At 33.1% G+C, this 21,602-nt stretch overlaps 1 protein-coding gene across 2 annotated transcripts in view; it reads left to right on the forward strand.

Moving 5' to 3' along the window:
* The window catches only part of LOC145242161 (solute carrier family 41 member 1-like), a 125,302-nt gene that overhangs the window by 65,948 nt on the left and 37,752 nt on the right, over window positions 1-21,602 (forward strand). For both annotated transcript variants that reach the window (XM_080105489.1, XM_080106063.1), the window contains exons 2-3: window positions 2,423-2,976; window positions 11,587-11,694. In XM_080105489.1, the coding sequence (XP_079961615.1) occupies window positions 2,479-2,976; window positions 11,587-11,694 (606 nt within the window). In that variant the 5' untranslated portion in view covers window positions 2,423-2,478. The remainder of the gene's footprint in view (window positions 1-2,422; window positions 2,977-11,586; window positions 11,695-21,602) is intronic.

A 21,602-nucleotide genomic window follows, 5' to 3' on the forward strand; every position in this document is an offset into this window, starting at 1 on the left:
TAATAAACCTATTTTTTCTTTGTTGTATTTCTTTTTCTCCTCTACTTACTAACACTTAGGGGGGGGAGATCAGGGGGCAACGTCGGCAGTATCACATCAGTCTGCTAAATGTTCTCTACTTATGAATAGTGATTTAATGTAAATAAGTCCTGTTACGTTTTATAAATAAAATTTTTCTTGTGTGTTAGAATAATTGGAAACCAACATGTGTCAGCTGTGATCTTGTTTGAAATTCTCATTTGATTTCTAAGCAATTTTCAATGTATTTGAAGGTATGAGAAAGCTGAATTTTAAATGAGATCACAGCTGAAACATGTATGCACATATGTAGCCAATAATGTTTGTATAAATAAATTTTTACTATATATAAGATCTTGGTACATTCATTATAACACATGGCATTTAACAAAAATAAAAAAATTTGTTATTTATTTTTTCTAAAATCCGATTGCTGCATCGGAAAGGCCAGTTAAAAATACATAATATACTTTGTTATTTTCTTTAATTTAATCCCTTTTTTAGAATTTATTAGACAAAATTTAACTTTTATTTTACCGTGCCAATAAATATGATCATCACTGTATATATATATATATAAATCTGTGTGTGTATTGCTTATTTGTTTGTTTGTGATACTTTAGAACAAATTCAATTATTTATACAAATGAGCATTTTACCTTTATGCTAGTTGGAAATAATTTTCCCTTCACCTGTGTAATTCCTCCTGATGGAGAGCGATATATAAATGTTTAAAAATTATTCATGGACACGGTTTTCATCATTTATGACTCATTAGCATAGTGGCTGAACCTAGCAAAATTCAGAATTAGAACCTCAGAATGAAACTTGAAGCTCTACCACTGAGTAAATCTCCACTAATATTGGAATGTATTCATTTTTTTATGTAGATGTCATTTATTTGTTTTTTTTTATTTTGCAATACTTTTAAACACATTGTATATATGTGTGTGTGTGTGCGCGCGCGCATTTGTTTCTTGGCTAAAATGAATGGCTTTACATGTGACAAATAGAAAAAATAGAAAACGTAAAATTATGGATATTATAATTTTAATTTAATCTGCTCTTCATCAAAAAATGTATTATTTGCTAAAAAATTTTATATATATATATATATATATATATATATATATATATATATATAGAAAGTCACTCTATCCCTTCCTCCAACCTATTCAGAGCTGGTCTTGGTTGTCAGAAGCTATTTGATACACACACCACGAGGGCATTTTTTAGGGAGAGGGAACATCTCCACTACCATCCTCAATTGTGACAAACTTTGTTGAGTGTATTCTCATCTCATCTCTGTCATCTTTCAGAACGCAGTGTATTATAGTTTTGCAAAAACTATTAAAATTTGAAAAAAATTAAACAATCAATGAAGTTGCGCTTAGTTGAGTCCACAATGGAGAAAATGCAATCTTAGGTATGAAAGGATTATTGTAAATAACAAATATTGTAACTGAGCCATTAGTGCTTGTAGCAGCAGCAACAGTATGACACATATTCAAATGAGTGAGTCAGAGCATGAATTAACGTCACAACAGAGGAAGAGAAGGGGAAAAAAACAGAAAAAAAAGAGCATATGTGGACAGCAAGAGACTGGAATACATGAGGATGGCAGAGGACCGGAAAAAGTGTGTGTTGGCATAAGATGAACATGTGGCTCCGTGGCGGTGAAAGATTTTTTGTCGAGATGGCAAGGTTTTGTTGACTACATGGCAGGTGAGAGAGAGAGATGAACTAAGACTTTTAAAACTAGACGCAGTGTGTTGTTTGGAAAGTACTATGAATAATTGCCGTTTGTTTCAACTTCAACTGAAAAAAAATTATGAGTTGAATTTCTTCCTTTCCTGTTTTGTCTCTTGGCGACTGTATCAGATACAACGTGTGGGTCCAAGTGTTAAAATGTAATGATGCAGTTGAAAAATATTTATTTGTGGATTGTTATCTTCATCTTCATAGTTGTTGTTTGACCATGTTTCAGCCAACTATTCCTCTGGCCTTCTTCAGGGGGTTGTTAACCACAATGGGTTAGGAATGCATTCTCAGCAATTACTGCCTTCCATAGTTGCTGTTGTCTCACCATGTTTTTGGCCAACTAATCCTCTGGCCTGCTTTGGATAGGATTGAAACTGCTATCTTCCTACCTAACAACCAGTTGGCCGAAACATGGTGAAACAACAATAACTATGAAGATGAGAATAACAGTCCACAAGCAAATAAATAAACAAACAAATAAATATACAAATAAATAAATATACAAATCACTTATCTCAAAGAATTCCAATAAGACATAATATATAATATCGTTGAAGAAGAATAACGATCACGTTTCAATATTAGTTTTTTTTCTTTTTGTGTTTGATAAACACTTAAATTTTTGCATTGTTTTTGATTTCAGAGTGACCACTGTTTGTGCTCTGTCCCTAGCAATGAGAACATTGCTGTGTAAGGAAGATGTCTTCTGGTCAAGGATATGAAGGGGAATTACGCCAACGGAAGATGGTTCCGAGAATCAGTCGTGAGGACTCTCTTGAAAGCAATGATCTTGGAACACGGAGAGAAATAAAACTTTCAACAAATTATAATTCTTGGGAGGATAATCCTTCCAGAAGTGCTTCAATGCCCGAGGAAATACCGCTGACTGATTTCAATGATAGGCGCCTGGGTCAGCCGAGCTCACACCCTGGCGATGGTACGAATGGTTTACTGTCTGTCGATCTTGCTGATTTGAATGCAGATGTGACAGAACCATTGTTAGCTGCACAAGACGATGACGATGATAATGATGACGATGATGATCGGGCTGTTAGCAAAGAAGACGACTCTTCTCAAAGCGATATATCTGCCGAAGAGGCTGAAAGTGCTTTGAGTATTGGACTGCAGGTTTTTATACCATACATCATTGCAGGATTCGGAACCGTAGGAGCTGGAATGGTTTTGGACATTGTACAGGTAAAGCATTCATATTTTTTAAAAACATTTTCAAATACATGCATTTTTGTTTTTAATTAAGACAAGAAAATAAACAAAAATATACATAACGATTCAATCAAAATGCAAATAAACATTTATTTAAAATTCAAATTTTCAATTTATATAAGAGTCTTCTTCAGGAAAATATGGACACTATTTTTTTATGCAGTATCAGGTTATTAAGCGATATGTAGTCTTCTGTTTTTATTGAAGATTGAGGTTTTTTTTATGTCTGACTCCAGTGACCTTTGGTCTTGTTGTGCATGTATGATTAAGATGTAGAAGAATTTCCACTGTTTTTTTTACGTGAATCTTTTTGACACAAAAAAGCAAAACAAAGCAAAAATCAGTTGAAGTTACAGAACCTTGAAAAACACACCTTTTTAAAATGGAGATGCTATGAATAATGGCATAAATTATTACAAATAGAAATAAAACCTTTTAAAATGTCAGAAGTCCGTTTAGTGTTTGAGCAGCATGTTGCTCATATTGCATGTTCATATATATTGCATTTATTTTAACTAAATTTTATTTTGACTGTTACTAATTTTTATATTATCTACCCCTTTTTTATTATTCGGTCCAATATCATGTTCATCTCTATAATTGACTTACTTAATAGTTCACTTTTAGCCAATCATTCCCTATAATAGAACCAGTTGACGTTTGCAGGCCAAACTACTTTTTCAAAAGCTGAATTTGATAAATTTGACCTTAAAAAGCAGTCCTGAAAAGGCAAAATTTCACAAATTTGGCCTTTTTTTTTTTTTTTTTATAGCAGTTTGGCATTCAAACGTTAATTTACTAGAATGCTTTTATTAGAAACTGAGTATATCCTAAAAATCTTTCAATATTGCATTTTGGGGTTTAATCTGATAGATTATTGTCCAATTGATAATCTGCTGCAAAAATAACTTTAAAAAAACTTTACTTGACCACAAAAAATCATCTCCTTTCATTTTCTGATTCGTAATTTTAGCAGATTATTCTCATACATTTTTTCTGGAATTTTTTAATCTTTTCTTTGGTAAAAGAGAAACAATCTACTTGATAATGGCTTCCAATTTTGAATTCGGAAAAGCAGTTTTGATGAGAAAAGAGTACCTCATGATCAGAGTTTGCTAGAATTTTTAATTTCGCTCATTTGAACAAATATAAAATATTTTCAGACCATAAAAAGTATTCCAACTATAAAAAATAATAAATATACTATTTATAAAAATATTTTCAGACCCACAAAAATTATTCGATTAAAAAAAATTTTTTTTTATGGAAATCGCTCTTGACAATGCATAAAGCCACTTGATGTAAGGAGCTAACAAAAACAAAAGCTGATTACAATAAAAACAGGAGATGCTTATTTGCGTCAGTCGTTAAAAAAATCAAAATTATAGGTAGAAGTAAAACAATCAGCATGAAGAGTTCCACAGTTTTTGGAAAGAAGTTACTGGAATCGGAAACTGTATTGCAATGAGGTATCAAAACCATGAAATTGATGGAGACCACTAGATCAATGAGTCAAACAACAAAGGAAATAGCAATAGAGCAAACAGTTTTGAAGAACACCTGCATAATAGTATTTATAAAAAAGACTGAGACTAGCAACACCATGTTTGTGAGAGAGAGGTTGCAGTGAAAAAGAAAGGGTGGAGCCAATCAAATTACAGATACGTTTTTCTGTATCTTATCAAGAACCTTGAAATGGGACCCAAATATGACAACCGTGCTCCATATATAGTCTGATATATGGATTTGTAGATGTATAGAATAACCTTGGGTGTGAGTAAGTGATAGAGGGAGCCAATTTTGCAAGAATCAGAAAGAGCAATGGATCTAATATATGAACTCCAAATAAGATTTGATGAGAAAGAAAGACCAAGAAGTTTTAGAGTTGATTTCCCAACGAGAGCAGAGCCATCCATAAGAATCTCGGGTAGAAAAGGGGCACATTTACAATTGAAAACACAAGCTGTCTTAACAGGAAAAAACAAAACAAGTTATTTCTTACTCTAATCTGTAATTAAACACAAGTCATCTTCTAGCTTAACTGCATATTTCAACTAAGCCAAGCGAGATGGGTGAGTAGCAATACCATCAGTATAGATATTAATTTTCTGAACAATGTTCTCTGGAAGATCATTGATATAGAAAAGAAACAGTGTTGCGTCTAGAATAGAACCCTGTGGAACGCAGGCATTGATAGGAAACAAGAATGAAAGGATGCCACCCAGAGTTACTCACAAGCTTTGATCAGATAAAAAAGAACCTTACCATCAGTATGATAACCGCAAAGTTTATGTAGAAGACCAGAATGCCACACTCTGTCAAAGGCATTTGAAATTATAAAAAAAAAATTGTAAATAAAATATTTGAAACTATTTTTAAAACCACAAAACAATAATAAAAAGTTTGATTTGATTATTTGTAATGAAAAAAAATAAATTAAATTTTTGAATTGTAAAAACAGCAGTTAGATTTTCTAATTATTACCCCCCCCCAAGAATATTTAACCTAAATTATAATGGCTAACAGTTTTCTAAATAGAGACCATTTTTCAGTGAAGCCAGCATGATCTACATTACCTTTTTATTTACCTTTCTTTTCTTTACCTCTTCACATCAATAGATAAATTAATAATAATTAAAACAATCTTATTCAAATTCTATGTAAAATCATGTACACGATTTTCTGGTTGTGACCCCCACCACTGTCACATGTGACCTCCACCACTGTCACATGTGACCCCCACCACTGTCACATCCTTTAGGCAATTTTCTTGGTACTACTGATTTACTGATGTGATTTATTTAATTGTGCATAATTCTTTTATGCCATTGATTTGGAAATCATCATTTTTAAAAACACATTTGCAAGGCATTCATAACGGTAACAGCTTGTGTTCACTTAATTCCGTTTAAAGCTGTCACTGATATCAATAAATATTCAAACATTTTCATACTTGAACATATTTTATTGCTTTTTTGGTGAATTTACTTTCAGTAACACCCCCCTTCTCCCAATTTCTGAGTCATTTATTGTTTCAACAAACATTTTCCCATCTCTCTACCAGACTTGAGCTAGTTTACTCATAAACCTTCTGTTTTTTTTTTTTTTTTTTCAGTTATTCGTTTTTCATTTTTTGCCTTTGCAATATTTTATTTTATTTTTTATTCCTTTTTCTTCTTTTTTTAAATTTTATCCTTTTCTTACATATATTTGCTTATCTTTTAGTTATCATATTTTTTTATAGTTCCTTATTGTTTTGTTCCTGATTATTTCCTTATTCATTCTTCTAATTTTTTAATTTTCTTCTTATGCTTTTCTCCTTTATATCATCCTCGGTGAAAAAGCGACCCCACCCTGTAGAAAGGTGCCCAGGTGAGGGTGAAGAAATTAATGTTTTTAGCCAATTTTTCAGTATTTGTCATCTAAAGGGTTGCGCTTCAAAACGATACTGATCTTGTGAAAAATCCGTCGCCTCTGTCGAAAGTTTTGGGCAGACATGCAAACATACATATATTTATATATTAATAGCTCAAATTTCCGACCCAAACCGATTAAAAAGCTTACCCTATCTCTGAATACCCTTTATGTAAAATTTCAAATGCTTAGACCAGAAATTGTCTTAGTAATTTGGTAGAGACTGCAGAGGTCAATTTTTTTTTATCTTTGACCCCTATTATGAACCCTTAACATTTATTGTTTTCGGCTCAAATCAAGTTATTAAGTTAGATCCATGTCGAAGGAACCTATATCTAAAATTTCAAGTGTTTATACCCAAAATTGTCAGAGGAGTTTGGTAGAGTTCTCAAAGGTCAAATCGTTGAACTTTAAGCCCTTAACAGCTAAATTTCTGGCCGAAAATGGATTACAAAGATTTTCCTAATCTCCATACCCTGTATATCAAATTTCAAGTCTGTAGACTGAAAATTGACAGTTATTGTGTAGGGAAATGTACACAGACACACACACACACACACACACACTCAGACAGACACTTTCACTTTTAAAGATATACTAGCATTCCAGCCCGGCGTTGCCCGGGGTTTTGGATGTGTATGTTGAGCAAAAAAAAAAAAAAAAAGTTGTAGTAGGAATGCAGGCTCAAACTCGTACCACAAAGAAGGAAAAGAACGGGGAAAAAACATGACGTCTATGCTGTTACGACCACTGCCAAACCGGAAGTGACATTTTTTAAAATTTAGGCTAGACAATCGAAAGGAGAGAGTGACTTTAAAAAATATTGGCAAAAAAAGCGACCCCCCTCCCCTCTCATAGAAAAGTGCCCAGTTTAAGGTGAAGATATTAATGTTTTTAACCAATTTTTCGATATTTGTCGTCTGAAAGGTCGACCGTCAAAACGATACTAATCTTGAGAAAATCCGTCGCCTCTGTCAAAAGTTTTGGGCAGATATGCAAACATACATACATACATACATTTATATATTGGTAACTAAAAATTTTCGACCCAAACCGATGAAAAAGCTTGCCTTATCTTTGAATACCCTTTATGTAAAATTTCAAATGTTTAGACTAGAAATTGTCTAAGTAATTTAGTAGAGACTGCAGAGGTCAAATTTTTTTAAACTTTGACCCCTATTATGACCCCTTAATATTATTGTTTTGGGCTCAAATCAAGTTATGAAGTTAGATCCATGTCAAAGGAACCTATATCTAAAATTTCAAGTGTTTATACCCAAAATTGTCAGGAGTTTGGTAGAGTTCTCAAAGGTCAAATCGTTGAACTTTAAGCTCTTAACAGCCAAATGTCTGGGCGAAAACCAATCACAAAGATTTTCCCAAATCTCAATACCCTGTATATCAAATTTCAAGTCTGTAGACTAAAAATTGACAAAGTTATTGCATAGGGAAATGTACACAGACAGACAGACAGACAGACAGATACACAGACACTTTCACTTTTATAGATGTACTAGCATTTCAGTCCGGCGTTGCCCGGGTGTTTGGAGGTGTATGCTGAGCAAAAACAAAAAAAAAAAAGGTTAATTTTTTTAACTTTGATCCCTATTATGACCCCTTAACATTTATTGTTTTGGGCTCAAATCAATTTATTAAGTTATCCATGTCCAAGGAACCTATAGCTAAAATTTCAATGTGTAATCCCAAAATTGTCAGAGGAGTTTGGTAGAGTTCTCAAAGGTCAAATCGTTGAATTTTGACCCTTTAACAGCAAAATTTCTGGCCGAAAACCGATCACATCGATTTTCCCAACTCTCAGTACCACCTAAAAATAAAAATCAGCAAGGGGGATAACTCGTATTTTAAATTAAAAAAATGTAATAGCAGTTGTTTACCTTATGTACAAACATATAAAAATTAAAAACTAAAACAATTTCACTGAATCCCGTACAATGTCGGATAGTTTAATTATTTATATAGTATAAATGTCAATGAATGTTGTGTTGCTGACTGGCCTCTGGCCTGTTGAAATTTTATATGCGAACTCCACACCATCCCGAAGAGTGAAATAATGTGCCAATACATAAGTCATCTAATAAAATAGATTTCTGAGAAAATGTTCAACTCTTAGAATGTGTTATTGATCCTTGGTGGTTGATATCAATCAATTGGGAGCAACTGGCTGAAAGAAACAGAATAATACAACATGCAAGATCACATTAATATGCGTGTCATGCTGTTTAAATATGTTTAACATTCATTCTATTTACCTAGTGTTGATATAGTGAAATCATTTTCGTTTTTAATCGTTATATCCTATTAATCCTTATCCTGGCCTTGACCCAGTAGTAAAAAAAACCCCAAAAACTTTGTCTGCACATTTTTAAACTCGAGGTAGACAACTCCTATTATATTCTTCAATTTAAAATGAGTTATCCCTCTTGCTGATTTAAAAAAAAATTCAGATGATTATTTAAAAAATGTTTCATGTTAGCAGTTGTCTGTGCTAAATTAAGTAATTTTTAAAATAAATTGTAGTGAATAAGAAAGCAGATATTTGTTAACTATTCTGTACCTTCACATTTCAATTTTAATTTAATACTTAAAAACTAATTATAGCTTTATATCCTTTGATTACTTGAATTTCTTGAATGAAAGAAATTTTTTTTTTCCAATTCTAAAGCCACAAATTTTATTTCTGACAATCCCTAAACGAATGACAATTACAGGAGATTGCTTGCCATAATATGCTCGAGGTCATGCAATAACGACAGCTATGTATCTAGAATATGGAGCTATTAAACCTGACATAGTGATATGGGACAAGAAGGAGAAAGAAGCAACCTTAGTAGAAGTCAGTGTCTCCAATGATGCTGGGTTAAACGGAACTGAGGGGGGAAAATATAAGGAAATACTAATGTTTTATGTACGACATGTAAAGAAACTGGAATCTTAGGAAGATCTTCATTATTTCAGTAATTATAGGAGCAACTGAACTCATGAAAAAGAACTTCAAAAACTACCTGGCAAATATACCTGGTGAACCAAGTGCAAGAGAAATACAAACAATTGGGTTTAAAAAGATGGTTAAAATACTAAAAAGATCTCTCGGCTGGAATAGATGAGATAGCGAGTAAATGTCCGGGTAAAACAAAATAAGAAAATTATACCCCCCCCCCCAGAATATGTAAGGTTTATAAGCGTATCTTTTGTAGTTTCTATGTTTTAGCTGATCAAACAGATGTTCTTTTTTATGTATAATATAATCCAACTTTTTAGATACGGTGTAGAGACACAACCATTTGAATGCTTAAGTGTTGACTTCAAAGGTCCCTTGCCATCTAATAGTCAAATAACAAATATTAACAATTATTGATGAATATTCACGCTTCCCCTTTGCATTTCCTTGTCAAGATATGTCTTCACAAACAGCCATAAATTGTTTCTGTCAACTACTTTTGCTGTTTGGCATGCTTTGCTTTATTAACTCTGTCCATCATTCCTTTTAATGGAACTAACAGATTTTTTGCATAGAAAGGGAATAGCAATAAGCCACACAATCACAGGGAAATGGCCAGATAGAATGATTAAATCCCACATTATGGAAAACGATATCGCTGGCATTGAAGTTGCAAAGACTGACGATTTCTCTTTGGGAATCAGTTTTGTGTGCTGCCTTACATTCTATTCGTTCGTTATTGTGTATTGCCATTAACGCTACACCTCACAAGTGAATACTCCAGTAAAATCAGAAATCAACATCTGATACCTCTCTTCCCAGTTGGCTTTTGAATTCAGGTCCGGTTCTCATGAAACGTAACATACGGTCATCTAAGTATGAATGCTTCGTTAATGAAGTCAAGATGCTAGAATGCAAGCCTCAATACACCTATGTTAAACTTCCAACTGGAAGGGAGGAAACTGTGTCACTGGGTCAACTTACCCCAAAACTTCAAAATATAGCACCTATTACTAATGACTGTTATCTCACCAGAGACTCCATCTCTACAACCATATGCCTCATTTGAATCGAGTATATCCAAAGAACCTTGTGAAACCTCACAGGCCTATACAAAATTTTGATAAGAACCTATCGGAACTCATCCTTAGTCAACAACATGTTGTCCATCCCTATCATCTAAGAAACAGAGATATTTGAACCTTTATATATCATTTCATAACCTTTCCTGAACTCTTTCTGTTCAGGGCGAATGTCATATTAGCATTGTTACTTTGTGTAAAATCTTAGCAATTTTTCATTCTTCTATTTCAACATGCATGTCTGTGATTCGAGATGAATAAAGCCTTATTAAATGATTTTCATTTGTCTTCTGTGTTCCGAATCATTACACAGATTGGCCGATTGGTGAGCGATAAGGCCAACCTATATTCCAATAAAGAGTGTGGGTCCTGGAAAATTACCTAAAAATGAAAACAATAGGACGTCCTACATTCTTGATCAGGGTTGGAATTGTGTGAACTGCAAAACAAAAGACAACATTCCAAATTAAAGAATGTCAATATAAAAGCAACACAGATCAACAGGGAGAGGTTCGACAGCGATCGAACAGTGAATACATTTCTGCCCTGCACCTCAATACTTTGTAACTTCAGTGCTGTCTGTTGATAATTGTAAATAAGGCTAAGTTTGTTGATGTTATTTGTTTGTCTGTTGTCATATTGAAAACTAACAGTGTGTACATGATTTCGCATGTATTTAACAAAGGTGCAACCAGAAAATATATAAACATTAGACAAACTCATATATACTATAGAACCCCGGGATAAGGTGGCCCTGGGATATGTTTTTTTTTTTTTTTAGGTTATGATGTGGAAGACAATGTTTTTCCGGCCTCTGGTTATAGTATTTGCCCCACCTTACGATGTTGTTTGTAATGTCATTTGATTATGTACATGTGCATTATATACTGTACTGTATTTTGTTACTAATTTTTAATATGTACTGTATAAAATTTTGCTTAGGCCCTACCATATGGTGATTTCACCAATCCCGGAATGGATTAATTTTACTGTATATATATATATATATATATATATATATATATATAAAGAGAGACCTAACAATATCAGTACATACTTTGCCAACAATGTTCAAAGAGTGAGTATAGACTATTAATATTGAAGATTAATTCTTTTTATTTATTTCAGCATTGGGATGTTTTCCAACAAGTATCAGAAGTATTTATTTTGGTTCCTGCTTTATTGGGACTTAAAGGAAATTTAGAGATGACACTTGCATCACGGCTTTCAACACAGGTCAGTGGGTTTCTCTTCTGTGCTTTCATTTTATATCTTATTAGCAGGGATACCCGGTGTTGCCCAGAGCAATAAAAAAAATAGAAGAGGTTAAAAAGTGTGTGCAATATCTTAATGCATTCAAAATAATAATATAAATCATTTAAATCTCCTTTATATAATAGTTAACATTGGAAATGGCTGTAAAATCGCCCCCAGCCACCTCTTTCCCCATTGCACAACATACTCAAGATCAGAGAGAACTTGGTTGTTTACGGCCTTTGAAGTGTTGCCATAGATGATAGTGTTGTCAGTAAATTGCAAAAATCATCCATGGTAAAATATTAAAGAAATATTAAATTATACCTTCATAGGCGAATCCTTTTTGAGTTTCAGATGAAAGAACAAACAGAGGTTAACTGAAAATTGCAATCAACCAGGTAGAATGCAATTAACTCTGTTTTCCAGTAACCTTAATAAACATCTATAGAATTAATGAATGAAATTCTTTTTGGCAACCTGTTATTTGAAGAACTATTAGGCAATATTTTTTCACATTATTATGATCTTTGAACAAATCAGACAGTAGTTTCATTTTTTTAGAGTCATTCATTTTGTTTTGTAGAAGTCCTAACTAATCACTTGGACTGAGATTTGTTCCCCCTTCCACTTCCAGAAGAGTGTCACTTACAATTTAATTTTTCTAAGTACTTTATAAATCTATATATAAAATTTTTCCAAGTACTTTATAAATCTATATATAAAAGGTAAAATGTATGTGTGTGTGTTTGTATGTCTCACAAAAATTTTCAATACACGTGACAGATCCTGACAAAATCTTTATCGTTTTAAAGTTTGACGTCTCGGACGACAAATAGCAAAAAATTGATCAAAAACATTAATTCCTTCAGCCTAAACTTGGCCTTTTGTACAAGGAGGGATCGATTTTTGCGTCGTCATTTTAGCAAGTCATCGTCTTCTTTTTGATTGACCATGCTTAAGTTCACCATATCCATAGATCAGGCTGTAGTTTGCTCTGCAGATAGACAATATATGAACTGAGAAATCCCGAAAATTTGAGCACGTAATTCTAAGCGGTTCTCGATTTAGAGTATTTTTTGTTCTGGCATTAGTCACATGATGTGACGCCCAGGCAACAATTTTGTGATGTCATTTCTTTGAATATTTTCTCATTGAAAGATCGTATGGCTCTGAAAATTCACCCAGGTAAGTTTTTTGACCCAAGGAATCCAAAAATGGCATCAGGTTTTCTCAAAAATGAAGCCTTATAGGGTTTTTGGATTTTTTTTCATATGTGCCCAAAAATCGAATAAAAAAAGGGTGTGGCTGGTATGGTCAAGCATTACTTTTTTCATATATTTTTTTTTCGACACAATAAATTGTCTTTGGACCAAAAATGGTTAAAAGTTCTTGTTTCGTTCACTCACAGTTTCTGTTGAAAGTCAGGTATATTTTTGATGATAATGAAAAATATTCTCTCCCCCTATTGGATGTGATAATCAATTTAGACAGGTGTTAAACTTATTTCACACCTTAATTTTGGAATAAATTTTGGATTAAGCCAGATGCTAAAAGTAAACAGGCTCAATTGCATAAGATATTTACAATAAAAGTAGTTCTCACAAAGCTTTTTCCATATATTTATCTCGCACATTAAATTGTGCTCCACCAAAAATGGCTAAAAGTTCTTGTTCATTATTTATTTGAAAGTAAACACATTTGAAAAAGTCTTGAGATCATTCAAAAACTATGTACATTCATTTTCTGCCTTTTTGACTCCTCCCCTTGTTTCTTTCGATAAGGACTGTTTGTTTTAGCTAGGCCCCTCTTTGAGCGAACATACTTATTTCACACACAAAAATGAACTTGAACTATTCCCTGAGAAGTACCTTCATGAGAAGCAACCAGTTTCGATCTGTATGGGGTTAAGTCGGGAGAATGACCATTCATGCCATATTCCATAAATTTCATCTTCAAACAGGCGTCCATTAAAAAGAAGTTGAATATGTAAAAATAAAGATAAAACAGTTTCAATGAAATAGTATTCAGAAAATAGTGGATTTCACAAGTAAAGTCAGCATTCAACATTTACATGCTGCTGTGTTCTTTATGCCACTGAAATGCAGAAATGATTTTTTGATACTCTTGGTCAGTTATTGTGTATGTCCTTTGGTACATGTTGTCTGGATTAAGTGACCAGTCAGTGTCTGAGTTTGATACATGAATGCAATGTAATGGGTGTTGTCATTGGAAATAAAACAATGAAATGTGTTTTAGCTGCTGACAGAATTTCCGTAGTAAATCACCACGGAGTGCAGGGTGCAATATTCCTTATTCCAATGATAACTTTGAATTTTGTCTTGTATTAAAAATGGAAAGTTTTCTGCAAAGTCTCCCAGAACAAGGACCTCATTGAAACAAAGATTCTATTTCTTTTGATTCAAGTATCTGGCTTGGCATTTTGTTAGATATGAGAGATTATCAATGGTGTCAATCAACAGATGGCCAGTTGTGTCCCATTGACTAAAATGAAACTCGTCATCAGGGTTCATACCATACGGCACCTCATCCAAAATTTCTTCAATGCTTCTCTACCAGGGCAATTTTCAGGGCAATGCATCATACACTCTTTGTCAGAAGAATCATAAACTAACTTTGAAATCCAATCTTCATGGCATCGACAAGAAGTTTTGCATTCTGATGTATGTCATAGAACAGAATGTGTACCCATAGATCCAGCTAAAACACACCACTTTGGACACATCTCCACAAATTTGGAAAATCCCACCTTGACATTGGGATACTTCTATTTAAAAGCAACATACAGTTCATGCAATTACACACTATCGAGCGTTTTTGTTTGTGAACACCCTTTGCTAACAACGGCATCTTTGCCTAGTATTTGGCGACTATTCATCATTCTCATACACTTGTACTATCATGTCGACTGTCTCTGGGAAAAATCGTTTCCCTTTGTTAGAGTTAGGTTTTGACAAAATACTATTTGTCAGTTCTCTGGCAGTTTGAACAGCATACTCAGGCATCTTGAAGAATTTGGAGCTGTATTCATGAGACTAGAAATCAGAAGCAAGGGTTATGATTTGGATTTGATCAGGAGTTGAAGCACTCTTTAACCTCTCTTTCGTCAGATAATGTAATAGATCCAGTTCTGCTGCTTTTTCTTTGATGTCTGTTTCACTGGGTATTAATTCTGCACAGTTTATCAAGACCAACTTTATCACCATGGACATGTCACTTTTGAATGTTTCAACAGTTTGTTCTAACTTCCTTTTGACGCTATGAACACGGCTATGAGAAGCAACACTGTGCAGAACTACAGGGGAAACATCCATGGATACCAGTCTTGCATTCAAGGTTTTTGTGAAGTTTTCACAGAACTCACAGGTTTGTAGTCTGGATCCATTGTGTCATCAACTGTCAGACTCACATATTCCTTTGTGCACTGACGACAAAGAAAGTGACCTGGTTTGACATTATGCCCTCTTGCCTCCAGATCTTTTGCTATCTGCAAAGATATCGGTGGTTCACCTTTGACCTCTTGTGTTGTAAAAATCCACCACAACACTTCTTTGTGGTCTTTGCTCCATCACCAACAATATTTTGTTCCATCACAAACAATATTTCCAAAATATTGTTTGTGATGGAAGCAAATGGTTGATAATTCACCTTCATTTTCTTTCAGTCCAACTCTCTACAACAATGTCTCAACAATTCCTTGCTCCAAGTCTGATGGATTCTCAAGTTCCTTGGACCGATTATAGTTAAACTTGTGACACTCAAATTGGGTTGAACAACAATCGAGCAATCCTTGTAAGTTTTCTGAAGAAAGGTAAAAAGGAAAATTAGAAACTAGTTGCACTACATTTTGCTTACATGCTTTTTTTATAAGAAACATGAGTTGGCCTCCTGGTACAAGAAGTTTCTTAATTTTGATACATAGTTCTAAAAGCTTCTTAATCAAATTTGTCAAGTACTCTGGAAATGTAGTTTAAGGACATTTTGTAAGGTAAACATAGTGTAAGTGTGAATATTTGGGCTTTCTGGTACAAATATACCATTTCCACTTTTTTCACGAGAACCAATAAGGTAATGTAGGATTTGTTTCTTAACCCTCACACAACCATGTGTTTTCTCTGGAGTACAGTGGGCTACAGGGTGGGGTGGGTGTATAAACCCCACGAAACGCAATTGAAACAATTTTATATCTTTGTGTTCCTTAGCCTTCTTAGATCACATATCAACAAGAATTAGCCGTGCTTTGCATTTTGTTGATGTGCACTGACCAAGAAGTATGGTCAAGTCAAGAAATCTTGTGATTTTTAGAAAAAATGCTGATTTGCAGGAAAACTGATTTTTTTTTTTGTCCAGAAAAATCAACATTTTAATGTTTTCAAATAAATTCCATGCAGTGTTAAGTATCCCATCATGAAAAACAATAAAATTTTGTATTTTGATAATTTTAGGTCACTTTTATTTTTTGGAATTTCTGAAAAGTTTGATAGGGGTTACTCTGAAGGACACCCCCCGAAGAAAATTTATTTTGTAAATTTGATTTTTTGACACTTTATGATAGGTTAGAAATATTCAGGAAGTTATATAGAAAATCAGAGCGAAAAAAATCACGTTTTCAAGAAGATATAAACAAAAGTTTAAAAAGTTGCATCAAGGGGGCCCTAGTCTTTTGAGGGTTAAAAGTTTCTCAAGAAGTTTCTTCTCAAAATTATTGGCTTACGATAGTACTAGAAGTTTCTTAAGCTTTTTACCATCCTATTAACGGTTTCTTATAAAAAAGTTTCTTATAAAAAAAAAAGCATAGTTTTATCTGGCTGGTGTTTCCAACCCTCATCAACTAATCTTGAAGACTGCTAGGTTTTTGAAATTGTTACCAGAACTTAACTATTTTAGTATCTGGCTTACTCCAAACTTTATTCCAAAATTAAGGTATGGCATTACGTGCTCAAATTTTCAGGATTTCTTAGTTCCTATATTGTCTATCTGCAGTGCAAACTACAGCCAGATCTGGGGATATGGGTTTCAAAATCCCATATTTCTGGATGATTTGACACAGAATTACCCCCCCCCCCCTTTTTTTTAATACCTTTGTGTACTGTTGTTTTGATTTTACTTGTGCGAATGGAAATTTAACTAACTTTCTTGGATTTGCATTTTTGGATTTTATCATCATTGGATACTTTACCTTTCACCAGACTATTCATTCACATGAAATCACTTTTTCCGTTACCCTATTTCCTCTGCTTCACTTTTTGTTATCAAGTAAGATCTTTGACTTGTAGTTTCACCAAATACTTTTGCAAGCAAAATCCGATCCCGCATTTTGCTAAATCCTACCCTCTGATGAGAAGGAAAGTATTTCTTCGAAACTCTGCGGATTAAGGACTATCCACTTATTTAATGTTTCCTTATATGAATTATCAATCCTTATCTAAAAAATGCAGCAACATAGAATTTGTTTTCATGAATTTTTCTGATGATTTTGCTTGATAAAGTGTAGTTTGTTGTTTTTCATTTGTATCTTAGAAGTGTTCATCAGTTTTGTACGGGTTGCTGATGATGTGAAAAAAATGAAAGAAATTAAAGACTTGGCTGAACACTATTGAAAGTAAAGATCTGAGAATGAATGTTACTGAGACCAAATTAATGATCAGTGTTGGACAGAGCTCAGAAAGAGGAAAGTTCCTCAGTTCAGCTAGTGGAAAGCGAATTTGGTACAGTTAAATTTTTTTGTGGTACTTGTAAGCATTGGTTATACAAGAATTGCTGGAAAAGTTGAACGATAATAACTAGTTTGTGTGCAAGAAATGTAATAAAATGCAGATGGAAGAGAACTATGAAGAAAGTTATTAAGATTCTTCCAAAGTTTTGCTACTATACTATTGGAGCACAGGGAGGAGTAGGTGCTAGTGTGATTGCAAGGACTACAGAGTGTCAATATTTATTTGCAAGATTACTGTTTAGCAAAAAATAAGGCAGTAAATTTCAGTTTTGGAGATTTAGTTTTGCACAAAAAAACCAAAAAAAAAAAAAAAAACCCGGAGAATTCAAATTGTAAGAAAAAGGGAGGTAAATCTTTTCTGAAAACTGAAAATTTTTGGCCTATTTAGCAAACCTTAATTTTCATTAATTTTCTTTGAAAACTGTTTTCGTTAATAATTACTTTTCTACCTTATCATTTATTGTAACTTTTGGATATTTTCATTACTGTGACATGACAATTCAGTAGATACCATTAGTTTCACTTGAAGTTCAATGCGTCAGTTTTCAAATTTTGCTACAATAACAAAGAAAAACAAATTTTTTCTCCATGCAACTGATCAAGTTACTCTCTCATATTTCACATATGCCTGATAGACTTTCCTTACTTAACAGTGTGAATGTTCTGCTGATTACTAAGAGTAAAAGTTCCCTGAACTTCATCTTCTCCAACTCTTGCAATCACACTAACATCTACTGTTAGAAAATTTTTTTTTTTATTTCTAACGCACCTCTCTTTTCTTGGTTCCTTGTTATCCGAACAACTTGGTTAATTTTGAGAAAGAATAACACAATAAAATTCTTGTATTTAAAATAACGTATATTTACAAGTAAAGGTTAAAGTTTCCAAAACAGTTGTTCTGGAGGAGTTTCTGTTTGTTGCAGAAAAAGAGAGTAATTTCTGAGAAGTGCTCGCTGTTAATCTTTTTTTTTTTTTTTTATTGTTGCAAGTAACTCCAAGTAATAGTGGGTAATTTGCATAAGTGGCTTTATGCAAATTACCTTACAAAGTTTGAGTACAAATAATTCTAACACACTCCCTCCAAGAAGATTGCAATACGTTTATTGCAATAAAAACAGAAGGAGAGATGTCTCTGAAATATATATAAAGAATTTATAAAAAAATAATTTGCCGTTTTATTTTTCTATATCTTTGGTTTTCATTTTTTTTTTAAATTGTTGGATGGTTGATTTTTTTATTTTTTTTTTTTTTGGTATCAACCATTTTAGGTCATTCAATGCCAAGAACAATTTTTTTTTTTTTAATTTATTTTTTATTTTTTTTTTAAATAGGAAAGTTGAATTTGTTTAATTATTACAGATAATCAATATTATCTTTCATCATTTGATAGAATTTGGCAGAGGCTTTGCGTTTGGGTCTAGTCCTGAGTTGATTGGACACCTCTTCATTACTATTACTATTGCCTAATTGCAGTGTTTTATCATTAAGTCCTTCACTAGAATCATTTTGGAAAGGCTTACTGATAGGTTCTTCCATTCGAGTATTACCTTGGGGACATGATATTTCCATAGGGTATAGGTTAGAAATGGAGTGATACTCTATTGCCCCATTACCTTGCTTCAGTTTAACAGCTCGTATTTTATTGTCAAACCCTATTACATTTTCTAAAACCTTGCCCAGTATCCAGAAGGGTCTCGATTTAGTCGTGGATTTGATCAATACGACATCCCCTACTTTTATTCTATTTTCCCATTTATTTTGGTAAATATTCCTGCCATGTTCTCTTAAACTTAGCAAATAGCTTTCATACCATAATAATTTAAATTTTAATATTATTTCTTCTTGAAAATTTAAAGTTTTATTTAATGAGTTTGAGTCAGGTTCTTCCTGCCAAACCTCTTCCTCTTCAGATTTTAGAACTAAAGAGGAATTCCCATATATTCTCAAAAAGGAATTAGGAGTTATAATTTCAAGATTAGGAGAGCTTAATCTATAAGTTAAAGGTCTAGAATTTATAGCCAACTTAATATTTGACAATGTTGTTAAAAGTTCAAAATAGCTAAGTTTAGATCTGCCTATGATCTTGAATAGACAACCCTTAAGAACTCTTATCAATCTCTCCCAAGCCGAACCAACCCACGCAGAATATAAAGGGATTTTGATATGTCGGATATCTAAGTTCTTCCTGAAACGTCTTTGACTGTAGAGAACTTTCAAGAATACAACCTGCCTTTTTAAAGGTTTTAGCGTTATCACTGTATAAAAATTGAGGTACAGAATACATGTTGCAAAATCTCTGAAAGGCCAGCATAAAATTTCGGGTGGACATATGGGGTAACAGTTCAAAATGGATTACCCTTATGTTAAGGCAAGTAAATATTAAAACAAACATTTTTACTGTACTTCCACCCACTTCATTCTTTACCCACAAATGACCTGTGTAGTCGATTCCCACATGATTGAAAGGTTTCACTAAATTGACATGATGCCTAGGCATATCCACAACTTTAGGATATTTATAAGCCAAAGCATTATACTTTTTGCAGGTTGAACAATTATTTATTTCTGCCTTTACAACAGTCAAACCTTGGGGAATCCACACACCTTGCTCTCGCAAATAATTTAATGTGGTACCTATTCCCATGTGTTGCACCTTAGCATGGCAATAGTTAATGAATAAGGACGTAAATTTATTTCTTTTAGGCAATAACACAGGGTTATATACTTCTTAGTTGAAATATAGGTATTTGCTTATCCTCCCTTGAGATCTCAAAATTCCATCAGAGTCTATGAATAAATTTAAATTTGAAACCAAAGTGGGGACATTTTTATTACTTTTGTCCTGTGATTTCAAAAAGTCAATCTCCTTGAAGAAATGCTCATTCTGTATTAACCTTATCCAGTACATTTTTGCTTTCTTCAATGGATTAACACTATTTTTTTTCTTACAAAACGGTTTGAACAATAAACTTGTTATTCTCAATAATTTATTGTAATCAGAATATTTTTCAATGTCCAAAATGGCAGTTTTTGTTTTAATTATTTGATTACAATTAACATTTACTGTTCCCTTATGGTCAGGTGAAATACTCATTAAAGGGTATTTAGGCCAATTTTTAAATTCGTTGGTAAGCCAACTTGGTCCTTCCAACCATAATTTTCTATTTCTTAAATATTTATCGTAAGAGATTCCCCTAGTTAACATATCAGCCGGATTTTGATCTGTATGAACATAGTGAAACATTATTGATAGTTTAAATTCATCCTCAAGAGCTTTTATTAATCCATTTACTTCGGATATTCTATTTTTAACAAATTTAGATTTTACTTTACTTTCTTTTGTGATTAACCAATTTAAAACTACTTGAGCATCCACGCATATATTAATAAATTGAAACTGAATATTTTCATAAGTTTCAATTAATGTTGGAAGACATTTTAATGCCAGTATTACTCCCATTAGTTCCAAAGTAGGGACACTAAGTTCATTACCTTTCCTTAACGGGGACAATTTAGATTTAGCAAATAAAAACCAACTTGTTTTTTCATTTGAGCAGGCATATATTACGAACCCATAAGCTTCTGTTGAACTATCACAGAATATATGTAAGCCATAAGGTTCATTATCATTAATTGCAGCTCTTGGAAAAGACAACTCTGGCAACATTTCGAAATCTCTAGTTATTATTTTCATTTCATCACTTATTTCTTTAGGCACCTTTTCATCCCAATTTATATTTAATTTCCAAATTTTTCTCATTAATACCCTGCCTCTTATGCTTACAGGCAAGGTAAAATTTAGGGGGTCATACACTTTGGAAATCTGTGAAAGTACTAGACGCTTTGTGTAAGCTTCCTTTAACGTAAAAGGTGCTAAGCTTAAACTATCCTTCTCAGTGTTGTATCTATATCCCAACACTTTTTCATCCTGACAGCCATGTTCTACCAATCTACCTTCAGCCTTCATTAGGTTTCTTAATTCATCAGAATTGGAATTCCAAGATCGTAAGGTGAAGCCTCCTTCCTGCATTCTAACAAAACATTTTTTATACAAATCTTGCATTTCATTTATATTGTTGCCAGTTACTACTAAGTTGTCCACATAAAAGTTATTGCCCAATATTTTGCTGCATTTATCCTGAGGGTAAGACTT

The sequence above is a fragment of the Euprymna scolopes genome, chromosome 1 (assembly GCF_053919585.1).
Source record: "Euprymna scolopes isolate OS-2025 chromosome 1, ASM5391958v1, whole genome shotgun sequence".
Taxonomy (NCBI): Eukaryota; Metazoa; Mollusca; class Cephalopoda; order Sepiida; family Sepiolidae; genus Euprymna; species Euprymna scolopes.